The 21992-nt window shown below is 38.2% G+C and overlaps 1 protein-coding gene across 1 annotated transcript in view; it reads right to left on the bottom strand.

The window, feature by feature from the left end:
• Positions 1-21992, bottom strand: part of Psme4 (proteasome activator subunit 4) — a 117202-nt gene that overhangs the window by 11291 nt on the left and 83919 nt on the right. Inside the window, exons 34-44 of the mRNA XM_013350740.2 lie at positions 21283-21436; positions 20784-20853; positions 18824-18949; positions 18293-18445; positions 16982-17086; positions 16388-16479; positions 14985-15116; positions 14433-14641; positions 13096-13181; positions 7648-7776; positions 3542-3697 (exon numbers count right to left, since the gene is read on the bottom strand). Coding sequence (XP_013206194.1) covers positions 3542-3697; positions 7648-7776; positions 13096-13181; positions 14433-14641; positions 14985-15116; positions 16388-16479; positions 16982-17086; positions 18293-18445; positions 18824-18949; positions 20784-20853; positions 21283-21436 — 1412 coding nt within the window. The remainder of the gene's footprint in view (positions 1-3541; positions 3698-7647; positions 7777-13095; positions 13182-14432; positions 14642-14984; positions 15117-16387; positions 16480-16981; positions 17087-18292; positions 18446-18823; positions 18950-20783; positions 20854-21282; positions 21437-21992) is intronic.

Raw genomic sequence — 21992 nt, 5'->3', positions numbered from 1 at the left:
CTAGCTCTTGTAGACCAGGCTGGTCTCGAATTCACAGAGATCCGCCTGCCTCTGCCTCCCGAGTGCTGGGATTAAAGGCGTGCGCCACCATCGCCCAGCCAGAACTAAAATATTTTCACTGAGTTTGTTATAAGCAGTCTGTATGTGCTCTACAGTCTGGATGATATTTGCTTGCTGAACACAGGAAAGCTGCACAGGTTTATTGGAAAATAGATAAACCACCATTCCCACTTTCCTATATATAAATCTCTGCTTAGAGATAGATACACAAAGTTCTCCACTACAAACAAGTTTTTAAAGTCTGTAAAATAAGTAATATTTTTATAAAAAAAATTTGTATTTTTCTTTTTCAGAGTCAATTAGATTTTATTCTATATTTATTGCAGCATGTTTTCTCATATTGATCTAATCAAGTTAAAGATTATCTTTTGATACAAAATATGACTAAAATGAACCACTGAGCAGATAGACATCCAGAGAAGAAGAGAGAACTGCCTAGAAAAAAAAAATTACAGAGAAAAGGAATAATCTGGCCAAATGGCAGAATTACTTTCCACAGGGTAAAGTCTCTTTATTTCTCAACTCATTTGAGTCCCAACTCAACTAAAAACTAAACTTGACTTCTCTAAACCCAAGCCATGTTGTTAAAAGAAAAATTCAGAGTCTCTCTCATATTAGAAGAATCACCTGATATGGGACAGAAGAAAACCAAAATTTAGGGACCATTGTCACAAATCTCTTTCCCCTCATACTTATTTTGACTCTTTAGAACCTTTCTTTAGGTATAATACTATCTTTAAAATTTAAATTTTAAAATTTTAGGTTTTCCACAGTGAACAATAAATTTTCCTAACAGTGATATCTGAAGTCTCCAAAAAGATGATAGAGCCCCGCAATAATGAGTCTACCTGAATCATAATAATGCCACTGAGTGGATTAACAGCACTCAGAGCTCAGCTTTGAACTACAAACTGCTCAGGACAATTTCAAGGTGGCTGGCTGAGATGGCCTACCTTGTTGCACCACTCTAGCCATACAGAACTTCAGATGAGGTTTACCGCTTACTCACAGACTGGCTACAAATGTTGCAGCAAGTCCTTCTAAGACTTAACCATTGGTTTAGTTTTCACAGGTTCTCATAGAGATACTGTTGCTCCAGACAGCACTTGCTTTCCCAATAGGTAGAGTGGATGGTTTTGGTTTTTCTCAGGGTTATGGATAATTGTCACCTATAGTGGGGTTGGTACTAAGCTGTTAGAGCGTTGGGAGCAGAACTATAGATATTAGACTCAGGGATCTCATTTGAAATAGAAAATAGGAGGATAGATAAGATAGGATAATAAGTAGATTTATTAAATCTACTTGTAAACTAAAAAAGCAACTATCAGTTTTAAATAATTTACACAGGTATGGATTCTTGTATATTGATACAAATTCAAAATTATTTTTGTTATATTGTATATATGTTCCTACTTCTGTTTAAGATACTTTTGTATCTTAAATGTAAAATTATTTTTGTTATACTGATATATGTTTCTACTTCCGTTTAGGAGATATATATATATATATGTATATATATATATGTATATGTATATATGTATATGTATGTATATATATATATATTATTTTTTTTTTTGGTTTTTTCGAGACAGGGTTTCTCTGTGGTTTTGGAGCCTGTCCTGGAACTAGCTCTTGCAGACCAGGCTGGTCTCGAACTCACAGAGATCCGCCTGCCTCTGCCTCCCGAGTACTGGGATTAAAGGCATGCGCCAGCACCGCCCAGCTCGTTTAGGATATCTTTGTACATTGATGCAAATTAAGGTTATTTTTGTTATACTGAATTATACATTTCTACTCCAGTTAAAATATTTTTGTATACTGTCTTGAGGTTATTGTCCTTATACTGTATGTACATCTGTTTCTATTTTTGCATAAGGTATTACCACTACAGGTTGTTTGTTTTTATATGTGAAATCTTGGTCTTTAAGCTGTATAGGTTAATAAGAATTACAGCTGGACCCACAATGGCAGCAGCTTAGTTCTGTCCTGTGAATGTAGTACTTTGATTCTGATTTGTCTGATAATAAACTGTACACGACCCCACTTAGATTCCTTCTTCATTATCTCTGTATCAAACAGGGATAATGACAGAGGTCACATTTTAAGTCTACTGGACAATAGCATGTTCTGCGCTCTTCAATATGCCTTCATGTACATTATTACTAGTGCTTGAACATCTTCACTCCTACGTTTTCATGTGGGAAGGCACTCAGCTACCAAAAAAGAATCAAACAACAACCCAGCTACAAAACCTTTGAACTACAATTTGTCCTTCCTGGAAGATATGCTGGGGCAACGGTGGCAAAGAACTTGTAGGAATAATCAACCAATATCTGATTTAACTTAAGACCCACTCTACAAGATGGAACTGATACTTGACAATGCTTAGGTGACCAAGAACAAGAGACTAGATAGTTCAGAGACCTAGGGTAAAACCAAACACTACCGGTCTCAAAACCAAACAAACAAAACTAACAAAAATACATCAATAAAATGACCCCTAACGGTATTCTGCTATACTCATAAATCAATGCCTTATTCAGTTATCATCAGAGAAGCTTCCCTCTGCAGCAGACAGGAACAAATGCAGGGACCCACAGTCAGACATGTGGAGCGTGTATCCTTGGAACATACAGCTCTAAATGGGATGTCTCCATCAAATCCATGCACCCAGAGCGGAGGGAACTCCAGAGGAGGAAGCAGAAAGAGTGAAAGAGTCAGAGGAGTGGAGGACCTCAGGAGAAAAGGTCCTCTTAATCAACTAAGCAAGGCTCTTACAAATTCACAGAGACTGACCAAGCAAACACAGGCAAACAAGAATCTGCACCAGGTCCTGTGCATACACTAGACCCATTAGCCTAGTATTTTTATGGGACTCCTGAGAGTGTGAACAAGTAGGTCTCTGATTCTGGGTCTGCTCTTAGGACTGACTTCTTTCCGTTGGTTCGTCTTGTCCAAACTTGATGTGATGGTTTTTGTTCTATCTTATTCCATTTTATTTTGTCATGTTTATTCTTTATATCTTCTAGAAAAAGCCTGTTCTTTTCTAATGAGACAAAAAGAAGTGGATCTGGAGGAGAGGTGGGGGAGGAATTGGAATGAGTGCAGGGAAGGGAAACTATAATCAGGACATATTGAATGAGAAAATAATCTATTTTCAATAAAAGGAAAAAAGAAATAGAAAAAAAGAGCAATTATAACCCCTCATTTCATACACAATAAAATGCAGGTAATATGTCAATCAACTGAAAGAAGACATATCGAGAAATCACTCAGTAGTTTTTAATCTGTATTACAGGAAATCATGACTACTCACAGATTGCTAGATTAAAATTAAAGTTAAATAACATTTAAATAAAACAAATCCTATGAATTGCACTCTTTGGTCAAGGCTGGTTTTGAACTTATGAAAATACTAATGCCTTAGTCTCATAATCATAAAAGTTAAATAAATTTCCATTTGTTTTAACATAAAGTTTACCTCTAACTGTTCATCCTCCAAAAGACATATAATCAGCCATCTGATGTCTTTAACTGCATCTTCATTGTTTAGGAAAATAAAGAGGTTATAAAATACCATGGTCTGGAGGTAGGTCAGCACTGTATATCTTGCATGCCAAGAACTGCTTCTTGCTGTCTGTGAATGAGAAATGAGCATATATAACATTACATTCAAGTAATAAAATATTTTAAATTGATTTCTGCTTTCACAGGTATAGTTGCAATTAACTTTATCTTTCATTTCCTTCTAAGCAAAGAGTAGTATGGTCAAGTTACCAAGGCAGTTAGTTATTCAAAATGTCTTGACTGTTCAATGGTGGGAAAGTAAGAACTGAAAAAAGTCAAAATACTCTCTTGGTAGAGAAGTATTCATAATTAAGACAATTAACTTATCCAAGTTCTACATATTACTCTACATTCAAGAGCAGCAGGTAAGGCCTGAGAAGCAAACAAGAGTATGAACTACTAGTGTCAGGTAGGTAAGGGTTCCATCTCACAGAGTGAGACTTAAATCCAAGCAAAAGTAGTTTGTTACTCCCATAACATTTGTGCCATTATTGCACTAGTATATCTTGCAAGCAAGTTGATACTGTAAGTTGCAGCATTTGTTGTTGGGTGATATTGATGACAACTTTCCTCCTCATGTAGCATGCAGGGTACCTTCCAATATTATGAACACTAGTCAGGAGAGTTGAAACTGCTAGTTGGGAAACAGCTCTATTTCTCAATTTTGCTGATAAAAAGTAAGTGGTCTTTTCAGCAAAAGGCCCTTCTCATCAGGTTGTAGAGAAGAACCAACAATTTTGGCAATAGCTTGTGATGTTTTGGGGGAAGGTATATATGAAACCTCTTTGACTAACAACTCATAAGCTATATATCCCATTCTAGGCATTGGAGGTTTTTTTTTTAATATTTATTTATTTACTTATTATGTATACAATATTCTGTTTGTGTGTATGCTTGCAGGCCAGAAGAGGGTACCAGACCTCATTACAGATGGTTGTGAGCCACCACGTGGTTGCTGGGAATTGAACTCAGGACCTTTGGAAGAGCCGACAATGCTCTTAACCTCTGAGCCATCTCTCCAGCCCGGCATTGGAGGTTTTAACTGGTTGCACATTTAGTTGGAGGAATGTCTCCTCCAACATATAGAGACACCATTTAAATCACTTACATACGTATAGATATTTTAAAAAGCTTCTGGCAGTAAGTTTCCATATGTCCCTAAGAGGGACACACATGGAGGGCACCAGGAAAGGGAAATAGTTAAGATTTCCTGGGTAAAGTAGGAAGAGGAGTAGAAGGGAGGGGTGGGGGATGGGAACACAAGGGTTCCAAATGGCCAAGTTGTGCAAGGAATGAAGAGGGGGAGCAATGAAAGAGCATTTTGACAGAGGGAGCCCTTATGGGGTTAGGGAGAAACTAGCTGCTAGGAAAATGCCTAGGAATCCACAAGGATGACTCCAACTAAGATTCCTAGCATAGTGGAGAGGGTGCCTGAACGGGCCTTTCACTGTAATCAGATTAGTGACTACCATAACTGTCATCATAGAACCTACATTCAGTAACTGATGAAAGCAGATGTAGTTGACCCATAGCCAAGCACTGGGCTAAGCTCCTGGAGAGGATGAAGGACCATATGAGAAGGGGAAGTAAAGATCACGATGGGGGAAAACCAGAACTAACAGCTGGGAAACCTGCTTGGGACTGAACTAGGCCCTCTGAATGTGGATGATAGTTATATGGCTTGATCTGCTGGGGAGGGGGTCCTTGGCAGTGGAAACAGGACTTATCCTGGGTGCATAAACTGGCTTTTTGGAGCCCTTTCCCTATGATGGGATACCTTGCTCAGCCTTGATACGGGGTGGGGGGTTGGTCCTGCTTCAACTTGGTATGCCAGATTTTGTTGACTCCCCAAGGGAGGCCTTACCTCCTCTGAGGAGTGGATGTCGAGTGGATTGGGGGTGGGGGACAGGAGAAGAGAAGGGAAGGGGAACCGAGTGAGTCTAGCATGTAAAATTAAATACCGTTGTAACAACATGCACAGGAACTGCACATGTTCAAAGCAGACAATATCCCAGCACTAAGGAGGAGAAGACACACAGTCTCACCCCTAACCAAAAAGCTATTTGCAGTTGATGCCTGCTAAGAAAATTAGCTTCCCTAATAGTGTCAGAAGTAGTTGGTCAACACAAACTAGATACCATGGTTTTTTTTGTAGGCTTTTATTTCATTTTTGTTTTGATATTTTTTTTATCTTATTATTTTGTTTGTTATGATACTTGGTTTTGTTTTGTTTTGAGAGGGAGGGTCATGAAGTTGGGTGTGAAAGATATGGGGGGAGTCTGGGGAAGAAAGCGAAAAATATGAAGCATCTAAAAACAATACATGGCTAGCCCTGAGCATATTCATACTTATTTTAGCACACACATACACAAGATCATGATTTTGGAAGAGAGCAAGGTGAGGCAAATGGGAGAGAGTTGTTGAAGAAAAGAAGAGGAAAGTGATATTATTTCAAAAGAATAAAATATGTTTTTTTTTAATTTTTTTTACCATGCCCAGTTTTTTTTATGATTTATTTAACTTTATTTTGTGTGCATTGGTGTGAAGGTGTCAGATCTTGTGGAACTGCATTTTCAGACAGTTGTGAGCTGCTATGTGGGAATTGAACCCGGGTCCTCTGGAAGAGCAGTCAGTGCTCTTAACTGTTGAGCCATCTCTCCAGCCCCCTAAAATATGTTTTTTTAAAACTAGCTAGCTTTAGTATTTACCACAGGATGGAATAGATCTTTTAGCATTTTAACAGTGAGGATGATGACAGTTGAAGTCACATTTATTGTTTTATTCCTTGTCATGGAATAAATCCAAAAGGTACTTAAGAAATATTTAAATAAGAGTGAGAATGAGAGAGAAAGGAAAGGAGGGAGGAAAAGAGATGACAGCAAAAATGAAGGTGAAGGAGAAAAGGAAGGGCAGCAGACAGGTGAAGTATTGAAGAGAGACACTGACATCAGTTGGAAAAACAGTCCCAACTTTGAGGAAACTGAAGGTAAGATTAAATGAGTCTCTGTAAGTTATACAAGTGAGGACTGTAAGAGAATTTGAATTCAGGTCTGTTTGCCTCCAAACTGAAGATCTGCAGAATCAGCTGCAGAGCAGACAGGTCCAGAAGGAGATATGCATGTGGATGTGCAGACAGACAGTGCTGCCTTTCTACTGACCTGCCTCACACAAAAAATTTTCAGTGCCCATTCCCCAGAGGAAGAAGTATATTTTCCACTGGTTTCTATCTAATTTCTTAAGGAATACTAGCAGGTTTTGTATTGATTCTATAGTACCCATACAATTACTAGTCTCTCACATGGAAACAAGGTAGAAATAAGAATCTGTGGCTAGTCATCATTGTTTGCAAACAAATTCTACTAAAAACAAAAACCAAACCAAAACAACAACAACAAAAAAAAACACTACTAAATCCCATGCCCCTAAAATTTTAGATTGTTGGAAAATATTTTCCAGTGAAAACTGAAAGTACACCTCCCTTTACGTAATATGTATGACAGGACCACTGCTGTGTAACTGTACTGCAGTGCAATCAGAGTAACTGAACCACTGTGTCCATCACAGACCAGAAATGAAAATGGCCAAAGAGAATGAGAACCCCTTCTATTATCGATACTTTTTATTAATTTATTTTATTACTTATTACATCTTGAACATACCCAAATTAAAAGAAGTTGGCAGCTGAGTCAAATATAAATCAAGGCTTGTTTTTGGTCGATACAAAAATTTAAAAACAAAAAGACCCTTGAAACAAACATCAGAGACCAGGTGTGATAACACATATTTAATCCCAGTACTTGGGAGGCAGAGGCAGGTGGCTGTTTGTGAGTCACAGGCCAGCTTGATCTACCTGGTGAATTCCAAGACAGTTAGGGCTATCTAGTAAGACTCTATCAAAAGACAAAAAAGCCCAAATAGCCACAAAAATCAGGTATTGTGTATTTTCAGCCCACTGTGAAACCTTCATAATGGCAAAACAATGCTAGACAGAGCATGTACATATTCTACCTATATACTTACTTGGTTTAGCACCTGAAGTACCAAAGGCACTTGATGAGGGTAGAGTAACCCCTGAGACATCAGTGACAAACAAAGCTTTGCATCTCTTTTCAGTTCATCATAGCTATTGTCATTTTCCACCGGGGCGATCTCGAGAACAAAACAAATGCAACAGTGAGTGACCATCAGTAAGTGCAGGCATCCCAGCATCCACAACCACAAGGATGAGGCGAGAAAATGGCAAGTCCAGGGCCAGTCAGGGCTGCATAGTCAATCTGAGGCCAAACATCTATGAAAATTGTAAACATACACAAAAACACAACAAACACCTTACAAACCAATCACTTCTTAAATAACACCTAACTCAGATAACCTTGTTTCATTTTTGCTTCTTGCTGCCCCCTTTTATCAACTAAATTACCTCAAGCAAGCCCCGTATGTTATCTTTTTAAAAAATCTAGAATGGTATCACCACACTTGAAACATCACTACAATACAAAACACTCAGCAGTAGTCAGACTTAAGTCCTAGAGCTCAGGAGGAACAGTAGGGCGACCGGATGGAGGGGAGGGCCTTGGACTTCCCACAGGGCAGGGCACCCTGACTGCTCTTAGGGCTGGAGAGGGAGGGGGAGTAGGAGTGGGGGGAGGGGAATGGGAGGAGGTGGAAATTTTTAATAAATAAATAATTTTTTTTTTTTTTTAAAAAGTAGGTTAATCGCTGTGAATCTGTGGAAGTCTGGTCTACAGTGTGAGTTGCAGGTCAACCAGGGGTACAGGATAAGACACCGTCTCAAATAAAATGAAGCAAAACAACCACAAAAAAACTCCTTAGTGTTCAAACCTCCCCCACTGTAGCACTGACACGTTGTTACAACAGGTTTTCTGAATCACTCAACATCATAATAATAACATGATGCATTAGTAGCTTTGTTTCTAAATCTGAAAATTCCCTGTTGGTCGGTTTTTCACATTTGGAGGGAGAAACTGAGGTTTTTGTTTAGTAATTTCCTCAGTCATGGCCTCCCCTGACTGTATCCATATGATGTGTCTTGGTTTCAGTACATCCTGTACTCTGGCCATTGGATCTAGGTTTCATTTTATTGACATGTGTGATACTGGGCAAAACATAAGAATTGCTATGTGTTTCCTTCACTGTAGTTTTTCCTTATGCAATAATTCACTATAAAAAAAGAAGTCTGCAGTATGGTAGTATTATCTTTCATAATTTTCTTCACTAGTATGCTACCTAGAATACTTTATATATGAAAAAGCTTTCCCTTGTTAAGAATAGTTGAGTTCCTTCCTATACTGCAATGGTGAATAATTATCTTCTTGAAGGCACTTTTATCATTATAAACCCAGCAACTTCTACAAATCTGATAGCTTTGTATGACTCAAGATGGTACGCATTTCTTCAATTCAAACTGGCATCTATCTGGGTTTCAGATATGATATACCAAGATAAGCTAGTTTATCTTAGATGTTTCTTATTTCTTCAAGAAGCCCCAATTTTCATTGGAAATGTTCCCGAGAAACCACAGTCTGGATACAAGGAATATTGTTCCATTCTATGAGGGTTTCTTCCTAACCTTTTAAGGTGGAAAAAGTTATGAAATAAAGTCAGAAAGGGACAGGCAAAAAAAGCTTATACTGGTTATGCTCTATTTGAATTTATAGTTGCTAATATTGTTTTAAAGTTTGAAAATTATGTATGCAGGCTGTGGAGGTTGGAGGATAAATTTTTGCAGGAGCTGATTCTCTTTTTCTACTATCTGAGTCCTGGGTTTTGAACGCAGTTCATTAGGCTGGGTACCAAGGCATTTTACAAGTCCCACTACTTAAATCTTTAAATGATAACATTTATAAAGAGGGGCTGAAGATATGGCTCTGCAGCTACGTGCACTTGCTGCTCCTGCAGAGCACCCAGGTTTTGTTCCCAGTACCCACAGGACTCAAGTTCCAGGGCATCCAACCCCTTTTATTCTGGCCCCTGTGGGCACATGTCATGCATGCAGACATTCAAGTAAAACACACACACACACAAAATAATTCTTTAAAAAATTTGTAGAGACTGAGAATAAGTGTGTGTATAAAATGGGTATCGTTAGGACTGTCACAGTAATGAAATAGCTGTTTTTGTTGTAGTGTATAAGACACGAATCTATACAGGTGGTAAAACGACGACACAGAATTAGGTAATGTGTAGACCAATATCGGCTTCCTAATTTTGAGATTATACTACAGTTGTGGAATATGTTAAGTGTTAGAAAAAGTGGAGTGAAAAGTACCATAGAGTTTGGTTGATTTACTTTGCAGCTTCCCATAAGTTCTTAATGATTTCAAAATATACAAGTTTTGAAAATAAAACTCAATATTCATAAAAATTAGGTGATGATTTCCATTTTTCTTAACATGTAAAAGGTAGTTTAGTGTATGTAAATATCTATGTCAGCATCCATTCCTGTTACTGCTACAACACCAAATTCTTTATGGAATATCATCCTCTCTTGCATTCTGCAGGACTGTCAATCAAGAGAGCCTAGACCAAGAGAGACAAAGGATCAGAGTTTGCTCATTGTAACCTTGGATTTGGGCATGTGGATCTTGAAGGAATCCAAGAAAGCAATGGCATGGAGTAGAATCCTATTACTTTCTGTAATCTAGATTCTTGGAGCTATGGCTCCTACTCAGCTTTCCCGTTTTTACTTTGTTCTGCAAACCACCTAGATATTTTCTGATAATCCAATTAATTTACCACTTTTGCTTTACCACTTGATAGATTTCTAGTGCTCAATATTAAAGAACCTTAGTTAAATGAAAGACTAAGATGGAGAGATGGCTCAATGGTTAAGAGTAACTGGGGGCTTTTCTAGAGTATCTGGACTAGATTCCCAGCACCTACAGAGCAGCTCACAACCGTCTGTACCTCCAGGAACAAGAGGAACCTTACAGCCTCTTCTGAACTTTGAAGGTATCAAACATGAATGTTTTATACTTACATACACGCAGGCAAAATGCTCATACACATAAATATTTTTTTAAAAACTAAAAGAAAAGGATGAGTCTCTATGATCCAGTACCACTCCTTCCCCAAGGACTTCTAACTGCCAGGTTCTACCCACAGAATACTCAAACTGCCCTAAACTGCTGATCCCTGTCCCCACCCTGTAGAGTAAAAAGCCCAATCTCTGGACATGAAATTCCCCCAATCTCCACCATGGAAAGCTCTACCCTGAAAAGCTCCACCTGCTTCCCAAGAAGCTCTATATAAGCCCTGTATCCTGTTCAGTTCTCTGCTGTTTCTCGCTGGAGTAGAGGCAGCCATCCTCCTGTTTTTTTCCTTCCCAATAAATCTCTTGTGTGAGGTTTGCTGTGTGACTTTGTGGTATTCCTTGGCTCCTGACTGCCAGGATACCTTTCCATTCGAGCAGTAATGCACACAACCAGGACTCTGTATAATATTCTTAGAAAATATTCTTGCTTAGCATTTTTGAGACGAGAACCCACTGTGTAGCCTAAGCTGACCTTGAACTTGATCCTCCTGCCTCACTCTCCCAAATGATGGGGGTCAGAGGCATGTACCACTATACCTAGCTTTAAGAATTTCTTGAAACTGATTTCTATGGGTTAACTTTATTTTAAACTTATTACTGTGTGTATACACACACACACACACATGCACACACACACACACCACACAGTAAGCATGTGAAGGTCAGAGGACAACTTACAGATCCCCTTCTCTCAGTCCATCATGTGGGCTCTAGGAATTAAACGCAGGTTGTCAAGTTTGACAGACAGCAGGCACCTTTACCACTGAGCCATTGTGACAATTCTAGTTTATTCCTTTAAATAAAAGTATTAAGGTACCATATTGGTAATTTTTGAATGGGGGCAAGTGCTATGCCAATGATTAAAGACCCATCCTTGACCATTTCTAGTGTTTATTATATGCCTGAGACAAGCACTGAGCACTTTGCACAGGCGGGTAACTTTCTCACTTAGTACAGAATCAGTGTATTAATCTGATTACTGGTCTTTACTAACAGCAATGTGGGGAGTGGAAAATCAAAATAAAATAGTATTATATTATTGAAACCAATCACAAAACTCAATTTTAAGAATGAAAGATATGTAGTATAACTCACATAACCTTTCCCACATCCTTGGGACGTGAGTGGATGCTACTCTCAATTTGCACATGAGGAAAAATGTTCCGAGGGCCTAGATTATTTGCTCATGATAACATGGTCAGTCCACCAGCAATGGAGCCAAGTCTGAATCCAAGCACCTGGCTCCTATTCTTGCCTGTTACTGTCTATCTATTAATTGGCTGTAATAAAATTAAACAAAGCTACTATACAGTAAGTGGTTTATTAAATTACAACAGCTACATAAGGAATAATATAGGCGAGAGAAATTACCATACTAAAATTTCATTGTCCTTTTTAATCATTTATATGTTCTCTAAAATAAAACTGGCTAGCAGGGCATGGTGGCACACACTTTGAGTTCCAGCACTCAGGAGGCAGAGGCAGGTGGATCTCTGTGAGCTTGAGGCTGGTCTACAAATTGAGTTCCAGAATAGCCAGAGTTGTTACACAGAGAAACCCTGTCTTGAGAAACAAAACAAAACAAAACAAAATAAAAAATTGGTGAAACAATGCTTGGTCTACAAAACTTTTGTGTTTAGCTGTATGTGGTGGTTTATGCCAGTAATCTCAACATTTACGAAGAGGAAGTAGTTCAAGGTCACCTTTTGCTACACAGCAAGTCTGAGGCTAGCCTGGGCTACACAGGATTCAATGTGAAAAAGAGAAGACTTTTCATATATCTGTCATACACTCACACCGTGGTGGTTTGAATAGGAATGACCCCCCATATTTGAATGCTTGATCATCAGGGAAGCGGCACAACTTAGGATAAAGAGGTATGGCCTTATTGGGGTAGGTATGACTATTGAGGGAAATGTATCACTGAGGATGGACTTTAAGATCTCAGATGCCCAAGCCAGGCCCAGTGGTTCAGTCTCTTTCCTGTTGCCTGCAGATTCGAAAGCAGAACACTTAGGAACCATGTATGCCAGCAAGTGGCCATGCTTCCCACCATGAGAATAATGAACTAAATCTCTTAAACTGTAAGCAAGCCCTAGGTTAAATGCTTTCTTTGATAAGAGTTGCCGTAGTCATAGTGTCTCTTCACAGTAATATATCACTAATAATATATATTTCAATATCAATGGTAATTATGTATGCATATATTAAGTATATTATGCAATATGCATGTATATATATTTTCAGTGTTAACTACTATTACCTAAGAATTTTTCTGTGAAAATCTCCTATCTAGAGATGCAATCAAAATTCAACCACTACATTAAAAATGTATCAGCCTACTGGGTGATGGTTATAACTTTCCTTGGAAGTCTAGAGAAAATGGTATTCTTCATTTCAGCTTACAGTCTTACCTTAAAGAACAAAGGCAGAAGCTGAAGTTGTTCTTTGACTGCTGTAGAGAAAGATCTTCCTGCACTTGCCATAAGCCATTTCAGTACTATTTGGAAGCAAACACATGGAATCAGTCAAGCTATTAAATTAGGGACCATAGAAAATGTGCAATGCTAACGATCCCGACAGCTCTTTAAATGTAAGAGTAGCTACAGTCTCTCATATCAGACTTATTTATTAGCAGTCTAACATCACCCATGGTAATGGCTATCAAGTAACTGAGGATATTAAGGGTAGAAAAAAAAATTTACAAATTATTAATAGCCTACTAAGTACATTTAATGTATTGTAAACTAGCCAAGAATTTTGAGGTAGCTAAAATAATGACAGAGTAGCTTATAGTTACAATCCTTATGATTTTTTTTTTAGCTACTAAAAAGGATACCCCATGTGTGGTTTTAAGAAGCTTAAGCCAGGCTCAGTAGCTCTGCTCACTCTCTTTTCCTTCCACCTGCAGATCCACATGTATAACTCTTAGTTACCTCTCCAGCACCATGTCTGCCTGCATGTCACCACAGTCCCTACCATGATAATGGACGAAATCTCTGAAGCTGTAAGCTACCACAATTAAGCATATGTCAGAGTAGTGTCATGGTGTCTTTTCACAGCCATTGAAACCCTTACAAAGACAATGGAATAATCACAAAATATTTTGCAGAGTGAAATATGCCAGAGATAAAACAAACAATTAGACTGATATGAGCCACCTAGAATAGACAAACTCCAAAGACAGAAAGTAAAGTGGTGGCTATTTGGGACTAGAAACAGGGGAGGAAAATGAAAAGTTACTATGAAACAGGTACAGATTCTCAGCTTGCCATAAAGAGAATTCTAGAGATGGGTTGAGTGTGGACTCATAGCCTTTAAACTACACACTCAAAAATGGTTAAAATTGCCTGGCATGGTGGCACATGCCTTTAATCCCAGCAAGTAATAGCAAGGACATTTAAACAACTACAACTCAAAATCAACAAACGATCATGATTTTTTTTTTTAAATGGAGAATGATGGCATATTTGAGAGGCAGGGGCAGAAGCAGAGGCAGCTGGCTCTCTATGAGTTCAAGGCCACCCTGGTCTACTTAGTGAGTTCCAGGACAGTGAGGCTATATGGTGAACCCCACCCCCTCCCCCCCCAAAAAAACCTCAAAATAAAACCAAAGAAACCAAACTAAACAAAAAGGTTAAAATCAGAAAACTTACTTTTTTATCAAAAGAAAAAAAAGTATGTGTGTGGGGATTGCAAATAAACTAAAATAGCTGTTTTCAAGTGAATTTCTACCAATTTTAAGACTCACTGGTTTTTAAGAGTTTAATGCCCTGAGTTCGTTCATCTTCTTCACCAATGCCATTTTCTTCCATAACATGGTTCTGAATTTCTTCATCCACATCCGTGAGGGGTTTCAGTTTTTCTAGGACTCGAGCAGTAAACTCAGAGATACAAGGGGATGTTGTTGGTGCGGTATTTGGCAAAGAAACATCTATCATAAATATGTAGGTCAGCACACTGTTAAATAAAATGCACAAGAGTAGGCAGTCTGGCATGAGAATTAAAACTTAAGTTCAAACCTTATAGCTCAACCAAAGCAAAATTTCACAAGATAATTACCGAAGAGGTTCTCAGATCATTTCCAGAGTAAAATGCCATATAATTCTGAGTTCAGACCTATAGTATGGCACCTGCTCACTGCTGGTTTTGAGTACATTGCCTCCTAATTTATATTCAGTGTCTTGTTTTGCAGAACAAAATAGTAAACAAGAGGAAGAGAACACCACACTCACTGGGAACATCAAAACAATACAAAGACTCAAGAGCTAATAATCAAAACCAAGAGAAAAGTCAAACATACCTCCCTATCCGTTCTCTGACATTTTTGTAAACCTGGGTGAGTTTGGGTTCCAAGTACTTCAGAAGTCTGTGTAATAGCTCAGGGACTCTCCATTCTTGCTGGGCAAGGCCACCTTGTAGCACATAGAGTCGGCTATGATTTAAGGACAGAAACATTGTATTACACTCTGCTTTTCTATGCTAAGATTATAAGATTATATTATCATATTATAAGATTATCTATATATGATTATACTATTCTATTTTAGTCTTCCTGCTTTCTCTTAGATCACAATAGCTTCTTTTCACTAAATAAATCATCTACAAATCAAAATAGTAACATCTGATGAAGACTGCCTTCCACATCCCCTTTTCTATATTTTTTCTACTTTTTAAAATATTTTCACCTACTTCTTATATTTACATTAAAATGTTTTTCAAACAATTTTTAGTAGTAGTATATTTACTACTATTAATTTTTTAAAAAGAATAACCATTGACCTTTCTTATTTAAAACATTTATTGAGTGTTGGTGGGGCAGTTGGGGATATACGCATGCTACAGCATGAAGGTGAAGGTCAGAAAACAACTTCCAAGAGTCTGTTTTCTTCTTCAACCATGAGGATTCCCAAAATCAAACTCATGTCGTCAGGCTTGGTACAAGCACCTTTACCAGCTCAGCTACCTCACTGGCCCCACCTTATGCCTTTTTTCATTTTGTGTGTGTGTGTGTGTGTGTGTGTGTGTAGTGTGTGTCAGTCTATATATGTCTCATTTCACCATGTGATTGAATTCAGGTCATCAGGCTTGTAAGCAGACACCTATATTTGCTGAGCCATCACATAGGCACCTGAACATTTTAATGGGGATTTACTATTTTTTAATTGTTCCCACTTTTCTCATCTACCAAATAAAGCCTCCTTTATATCTGCCTTGTTTCTTTGGCAATACAGGGTATAAGAGGCAAGTCCTTGACCACTATACTGTACAGCAGCTCCAGCCTATCTGCTTTGCATGTTTGGTAGCAGAAAAGAAAATGAAAAATCTGACTATGACAAAGAAGTCAGAATGGCCCCTCAAAAACTATGGCAGCCCAAAAAGCTGGGTGACTTATGCTGTAGCTGGTACATTGCTTACAAAATCATAAAGAAGCACCACAACCACCAAAAGAAATTCATCATTTAACTTATCACTTGGATAATTCATTTCCTGTCTTTTTGTTTTGAGATTTGCTCATGCTGATCTGGATGGCCTGGAACTTGGTCTACTAGCCCAGGCTGACCACAAACTCATGAACCTCTCCCTAACCTCCCTAGTGCAGGAATCACATGTGTGTACCACCATGCCTAGTAACTCATCTCCATTTATTTATTAGTTACTATAGAATGTTTAATAATATCAACCTTACAGGTTTTCTTTTATTACCATGCATCTACAAAGGATCCCCCTTCACCACTCAATGGTGACTCCAAAAGCAGCTCAAAAAGCCAATGAAGCTTCCGGGGATCTCTGCTTTCCTGTGTTGAAGATACAAATTAATAATCAAGCAAAAGAAGTAACTTTGCAAATCAATAATACTCAGGTATAGTACAAGTAAGTATGTAAGAAACAAGCCAAACTAAAACTGGGGAGCCAAACACAATTTAGTTATCATTACTTGTGTTAATAGTGAAAAAATAATTAGCAAAATAGGCAACTTATATAGAAGGGCACACGAGCAACAAGCACAGTTGTTATTAACATCATGTATAACTATTATATGGCTTTTACTATGTGTAAACTACATTTCCCAAAACATGGTTTGATGTGTAGATGTAAAACTGTATTACTATGTCAGAACAGACATCAGAAGCAGAGTTATAGTCAAGGGCTGCTGAGAAGGCTTGGAAAGCACCATCTTCAGTTATGAACAACAACAAAAGGCATAAACAAACTGTCAAGATTCCAAGGGGAACACAGACTGATAGAATTTGAAAGCACAGTGCCTCATAAGGGGAACAAGCAGAAAGCAGTACTTACACAGGACGTGGCTATGCAGGTTCCCCAGTCATTGTATGTCTCCACCGTCATGTTGGACAGAGCTGTTCTCAGCAGCGGGCACAGGAGCTCCCAAAGCTTCTCCACCTTCTCAAAGTAAAACATAGGAAAGTTAGTGGCATACAACAATTATGAAAATTCCTCCTGGAAATACATACACACAAATAGGACAGGACTTCACAGACTACCCGATAAGTGTCTTACTATGTTACAATTCCTATAGTGTAGTATATAAATTATATATGACCTATAGAATATAGTTCAATTTATTTCTCAGAATATCACTCAAAAAAGAGGGAAAACTTTATACGGTTCCTTATAAAATCACTTATAGGGAAAAGTTTAAAAAAAAAAAAAAACAAAAAAACTTTTGGATAATATAGCTATCACACTGGGCAAAAGGAAACCTGAGTAGGAAGCATGGGAGCTCCAATATGACACGGAATTCACATAAGGTGTGATCTTCAAAGTATGATAATCAAGGAATGACCAAGTTTGTGGTTTCAAAAGTCCAATGCACAAACAACTGTGATCTGGAAAGATAGACTTTGAGTCACTGCAAGAGGAAACTAAGATCTTCCTTTTCTAACAGCCTCACATGTAATGACCACACTGCATAGCCACGCTCTTGGGTTTTAAACGAACAAACAGGGAGGCAATATTCAGGATAAGAGGTACCAACACGGATTTTTTTAAATGTGATTTGGAATAGCTAATTCAACAGCAGCTCCACTAAGATGGTGGCAGGGTTCGTGTGTTGTGTATATATCTTCGTTGAAAGAAACTGGTTTTCTGAGTTTTGCTTAAGATTTCCTTTAAGCTGGGTGTGGTGGTACACACCTTTAATCCTAGCACAGTGTTTCATTCATCCATGGCTAGACTCAAACTTGCAATGGAGCAGAGGCTAATTCTGAATTTCTGATGTTCTTGCTTTCTGCCTTCAGAATGCTGAGGTTTTAGGATCTTATCACCAAGATCCAAAAGAGGGCCTTTTGCATGATAAAACATGCTACCAACTGAAACACATCACCAGGTTCCATTTTGGCACATTCTATGGAGATGAACTTGTCATAATTCAGGAGGCAGTATCTTAAATGTGATGCCGATTGCTACTTTTCTACTTTTTTTTCTTTTTATTCAGACAAGGCCTCACGTAGCCCAGGCTGGCCTTGAACTCTAGATCCTCCTGCCACTGCTTCCCCAGTCCTGGTATTCTAGTGTGTGGTGGATAAATAATCAACAAAACCCAAAAGGAAACAAACAAAACCCTCCACAGATGGATGATACCATCACCTTCTCAAATGTCCAATGCTTAGAACCTCTGATTAAACCAGCTATAATTTCTGCAACACATCTCTGGGTACTTTCATGAGAATCTGCAACCAAACGTTCTAAATGGGGCTTCAGAATAGGCAGAAAGGCATCATCAAAATTTCTAAATATACCCTACAGAAACAAAAACAAAGTTAATTCAGTACTGAAATAGCATTATCTTGATAATTAAGCTTTTAATTATTGTCTACATTACTCTCCCCACTAGAATTTATTTATTTTCTCTAAAAATGTCAGTTTCAATAGTAAGAATATTGCAACTTTATATTAAAATACATTTTTGTTTCTAATACTAATAACATTAATAATTTAAAAGGTCGCCTTAAAAATTCCCAGTTAATATTAATTTAATTTTATATTTAATTTCAATACCACTTTAGATTAAGAAAGACAATAGGTAAATACAAATTTTAATCAAATATTTGAAATTTATGAGCCTATAAACTGGTAATCACTAAGCTTTATAAAAAAAGTACATTAAAACACAATTACCTTAAAGAGGCAGAAACGCCGGGGACTAAACTTATCTCTTCCTTTTCTGTCTTCTAAAGATAGAAAAGTAATTAACTGCTCGACAAACTTTGGGTCAGAAAAACGATCATACACAATCTGTTCTGCCTACAAAGTTGGAAAAAAAGAAGAACCATGTTCAGGGTTTAAATCCTACTTTAGAGCACACAATTCTGATAAGGCTAAAATAAATTTTAAGACTTTATTAGCTAGATGACTATAGCTTATAGGGATATCTTATTTGTGTTTTAATAAATAAAGCTTGCCTGAAGATCAGAATGCAAAGCTAGCCCACTAATCGGCAATACAGGCCAGGCAGTGGTTGGCACATGCTTTTAATCCCAGCAGCCACACTAGTTAGCCATACAGGCCAGGCAGTGGTGGTGCATGCCTTTAATCCCAGCACTAGAGAAGAATATAAGACAGGAAGAGACAGGAACTCAGGGTCTCAGTCTGCAGTCTCTCTGAGGACAAGATCGCCCCTTTGTTTGTCTGAGCCTTGGTAGAGGTAAGAACTCTCTAGTGGCCAGACAATGGCGCATACCTCTAACTCAGCCCGAAATGGCAATCCTGCCTCCAGGAATCTCAGAACGAGACTGTGTGTGAGAGCTGTCTCTTCCCATCTTTTTCCCCTCTCTAGTGCTGGGATTAAAGGTGTGCACCACTGGGATTAAAGGCAAGCATCACTACCATCTGGTTTCTATGACAAACTAGTGTGTCTGGGACTAAAGTGTGTGTGTGTCACCACTGCCTGATCTTTATGGCTGAACAGTGCGGCTGTTTTTACTCTCTGCATTTCAGGCAAGCTTTATTCATTAAAATACAAATGAAATATCACTACAGCAACTCTAAGAATATTAAGTTTTGCTCTTTACTTCCATAGGTTTTGATGTCATTTCTCATCCTATGAATGAAAACCAAAAGTGTTCGCTCAGCTTGAGAAATGAGGGCTAACACTTCTTTCAGTGCCAGCTGAGTGCAATTTATAAAAACTTCCTAACTACAAACCAAATTCCAATAAACCATTTCTGTCTTTGTATAACAGCAGCCTTTAAAGAAAGGCTGTTCAGAACCAGAAAACTTAAACAGTAACTTGAAGAAAACTTAGATCTTAAACTAAGATTTCAAGAACTTAAGCCAAGATTTAAAGTGATAATGAGGTATGTTCAATGAGGAATAAAATTTTGCTTCATTTTTGTGGCTTTTTTCTTTCTGCCTGTCTTTCCTTTTGTTATAGGCTGTCTTATTCTACAGTCCAGACTGGCTTTGAACTTAACAGCAGTCCTCCTGCAGCTGAGTCCTCCTCCTACACTGAGTTCAGACATCACACACTGACTCTACCACACCTACTTTAACTAAAATGTTTTGATTTTAAAATCCAGATATTTGGGCTGAAGAGATGGCTCAGTGGTAACAATGGCAGTACTCTTCCCGAAGACCTGAGTTGTTCCCAGCATGCTGGGGCATCCATGTCAGAGGTCACTACTTGTAATTTCAGTTCCAGGAGGGTAATACCTCTTACCTTGTGGACACTTGCACCTAGGTACACACTCATATACAGACAGTCATAATTAAAAACAATACACCCGGGCACACACGCATAGATAGTCATAATTAAAAACAATTTTAAGAATAAATCTTAAAAAAGTCTAAACATCTATTTCCCGAGAAGGCATGACTTATACACAATGGAAACCTAAATTAGTTTTGCTCAAGAGCCTTTTATCATCCAGAACTAATACAAGAAACCAGCAGTAAACTATACAGGCAGTACCTAGTGGAGTGAGGGCACCCCTGAGTGATGGGACAATAGTATACACTCACCTGTATTTATGCTGTACTACACTGAAATACAAGAATGGGGCTAAAAACAGACTTGACTACGATGGAGCTAAATCAGTAGCCAAGATGCAATTAAAAGCACAATGATATGAACGCTTACCTCCGTCATATCCTCCCTGCTTCTGCCAAGCTTAGGCTGCTCTTCTGAACCGGCATACACAACCATGTTCCTACACAATAAGAGTTTATATTTATAACATGAACACAAGAAAATGATAGAGCTTCAAGAGTCAAAAAAGGAGGCTCTTTAATAGACTGTAACTGTCTGTCTTTAAGAGTCTACAGAGCCTCATGCTTTGGTGACCTAAGTTGTTGGACTCAACAATGAAAGCAAAGTGCTGCGGTTTAGATGGGTGTGCTGCCATTTACTCAAAGGCCATACTGCATGACATTAGCAACAGCTCAGGACTGTAGTACAATGGGAAGGAATAAAGCACAGCATTGGCAGGAGCAAAAAAACAAAACAAAAAAAACAAAAATGAGGAAGAAAGAATGAAAAGACCTTTAAGTGCCTCTGAACCTAGAAATCTAATCTAACAAATAAAGTTTACCCAGAAAGAAAGAAATGTTTGCTGATGTTGGGGTGAACTGTGACTTACTTTGGCCAGTTGTAGTATCCCCAGTGAGTTTTTTCAACAAAGCAACTTGACTCCCATTCTTTTTTTGTTCTTGGTATATTTTTGCTATCATAATGCAACCAATGATTATCAGGTCTATCACCAGCAAGAATTTTGGTGGGTTTAGGACATCCACCTTAAGAAAAAAAAAAAAAAGCATTCAGATTGAATCAATTTGAAAACACTAATTCCTTTTTTTATGTTTTTAAGAGGCAGGGTCACTTTATGCCCTTGCTGGCCTGGAACAGAGATCCTCCTGCCTCTGCCTCCCAAGTATTGAAATAAAAGGTCTGGACCACCATGCCCTGATTATAACTCTCTTTTTTTAAAAAAAATAAGCATTTATTTATTAATATTTGTGTCTGAAGTTAGAGGCATCCCATGGAACTAATGTCACAAGCAGTTGTGAGCTGCCTGGTGTCGGTGCTTGGAGTAGAAACTGGTTCTTGTACAAAAACAATATATGCTCTTAAGCACTGAGCCATCTCTCTAGGCTTGCCTGTGACTCTCAACAAGTGATCACTTATTACTATTGTCTCCAAAAAGACCCCACAGGGCTGTAGATGGCTCAGCAGATAGAAGTACTGCCACTGCGCCAGAGTTCACTGCCCTAATCTGCGCTGAAGAGACAAAGCTGACTCCCATAGTTGTCTTCTTCTTCACATACATGCCATGGTATATATGTACCCACA

The sequence above is a fragment of the Microtus ochrogaster genome, linkage group LG1, assembly GCF_000317375.1.
Source record: "Microtus ochrogaster isolate Prairie Vole_2 linkage group LG1, MicOch1.0, whole genome shotgun sequence".
NCBI lineage: Eukaryota > Metazoa > Chordata > Mammalia > Rodentia > Cricetidae > Microtus > Microtus ochrogaster.
Note: the sequence above shows the minus strand (reverse complement) of the source record. Positions and strands in the feature narration are given on the sequence as shown.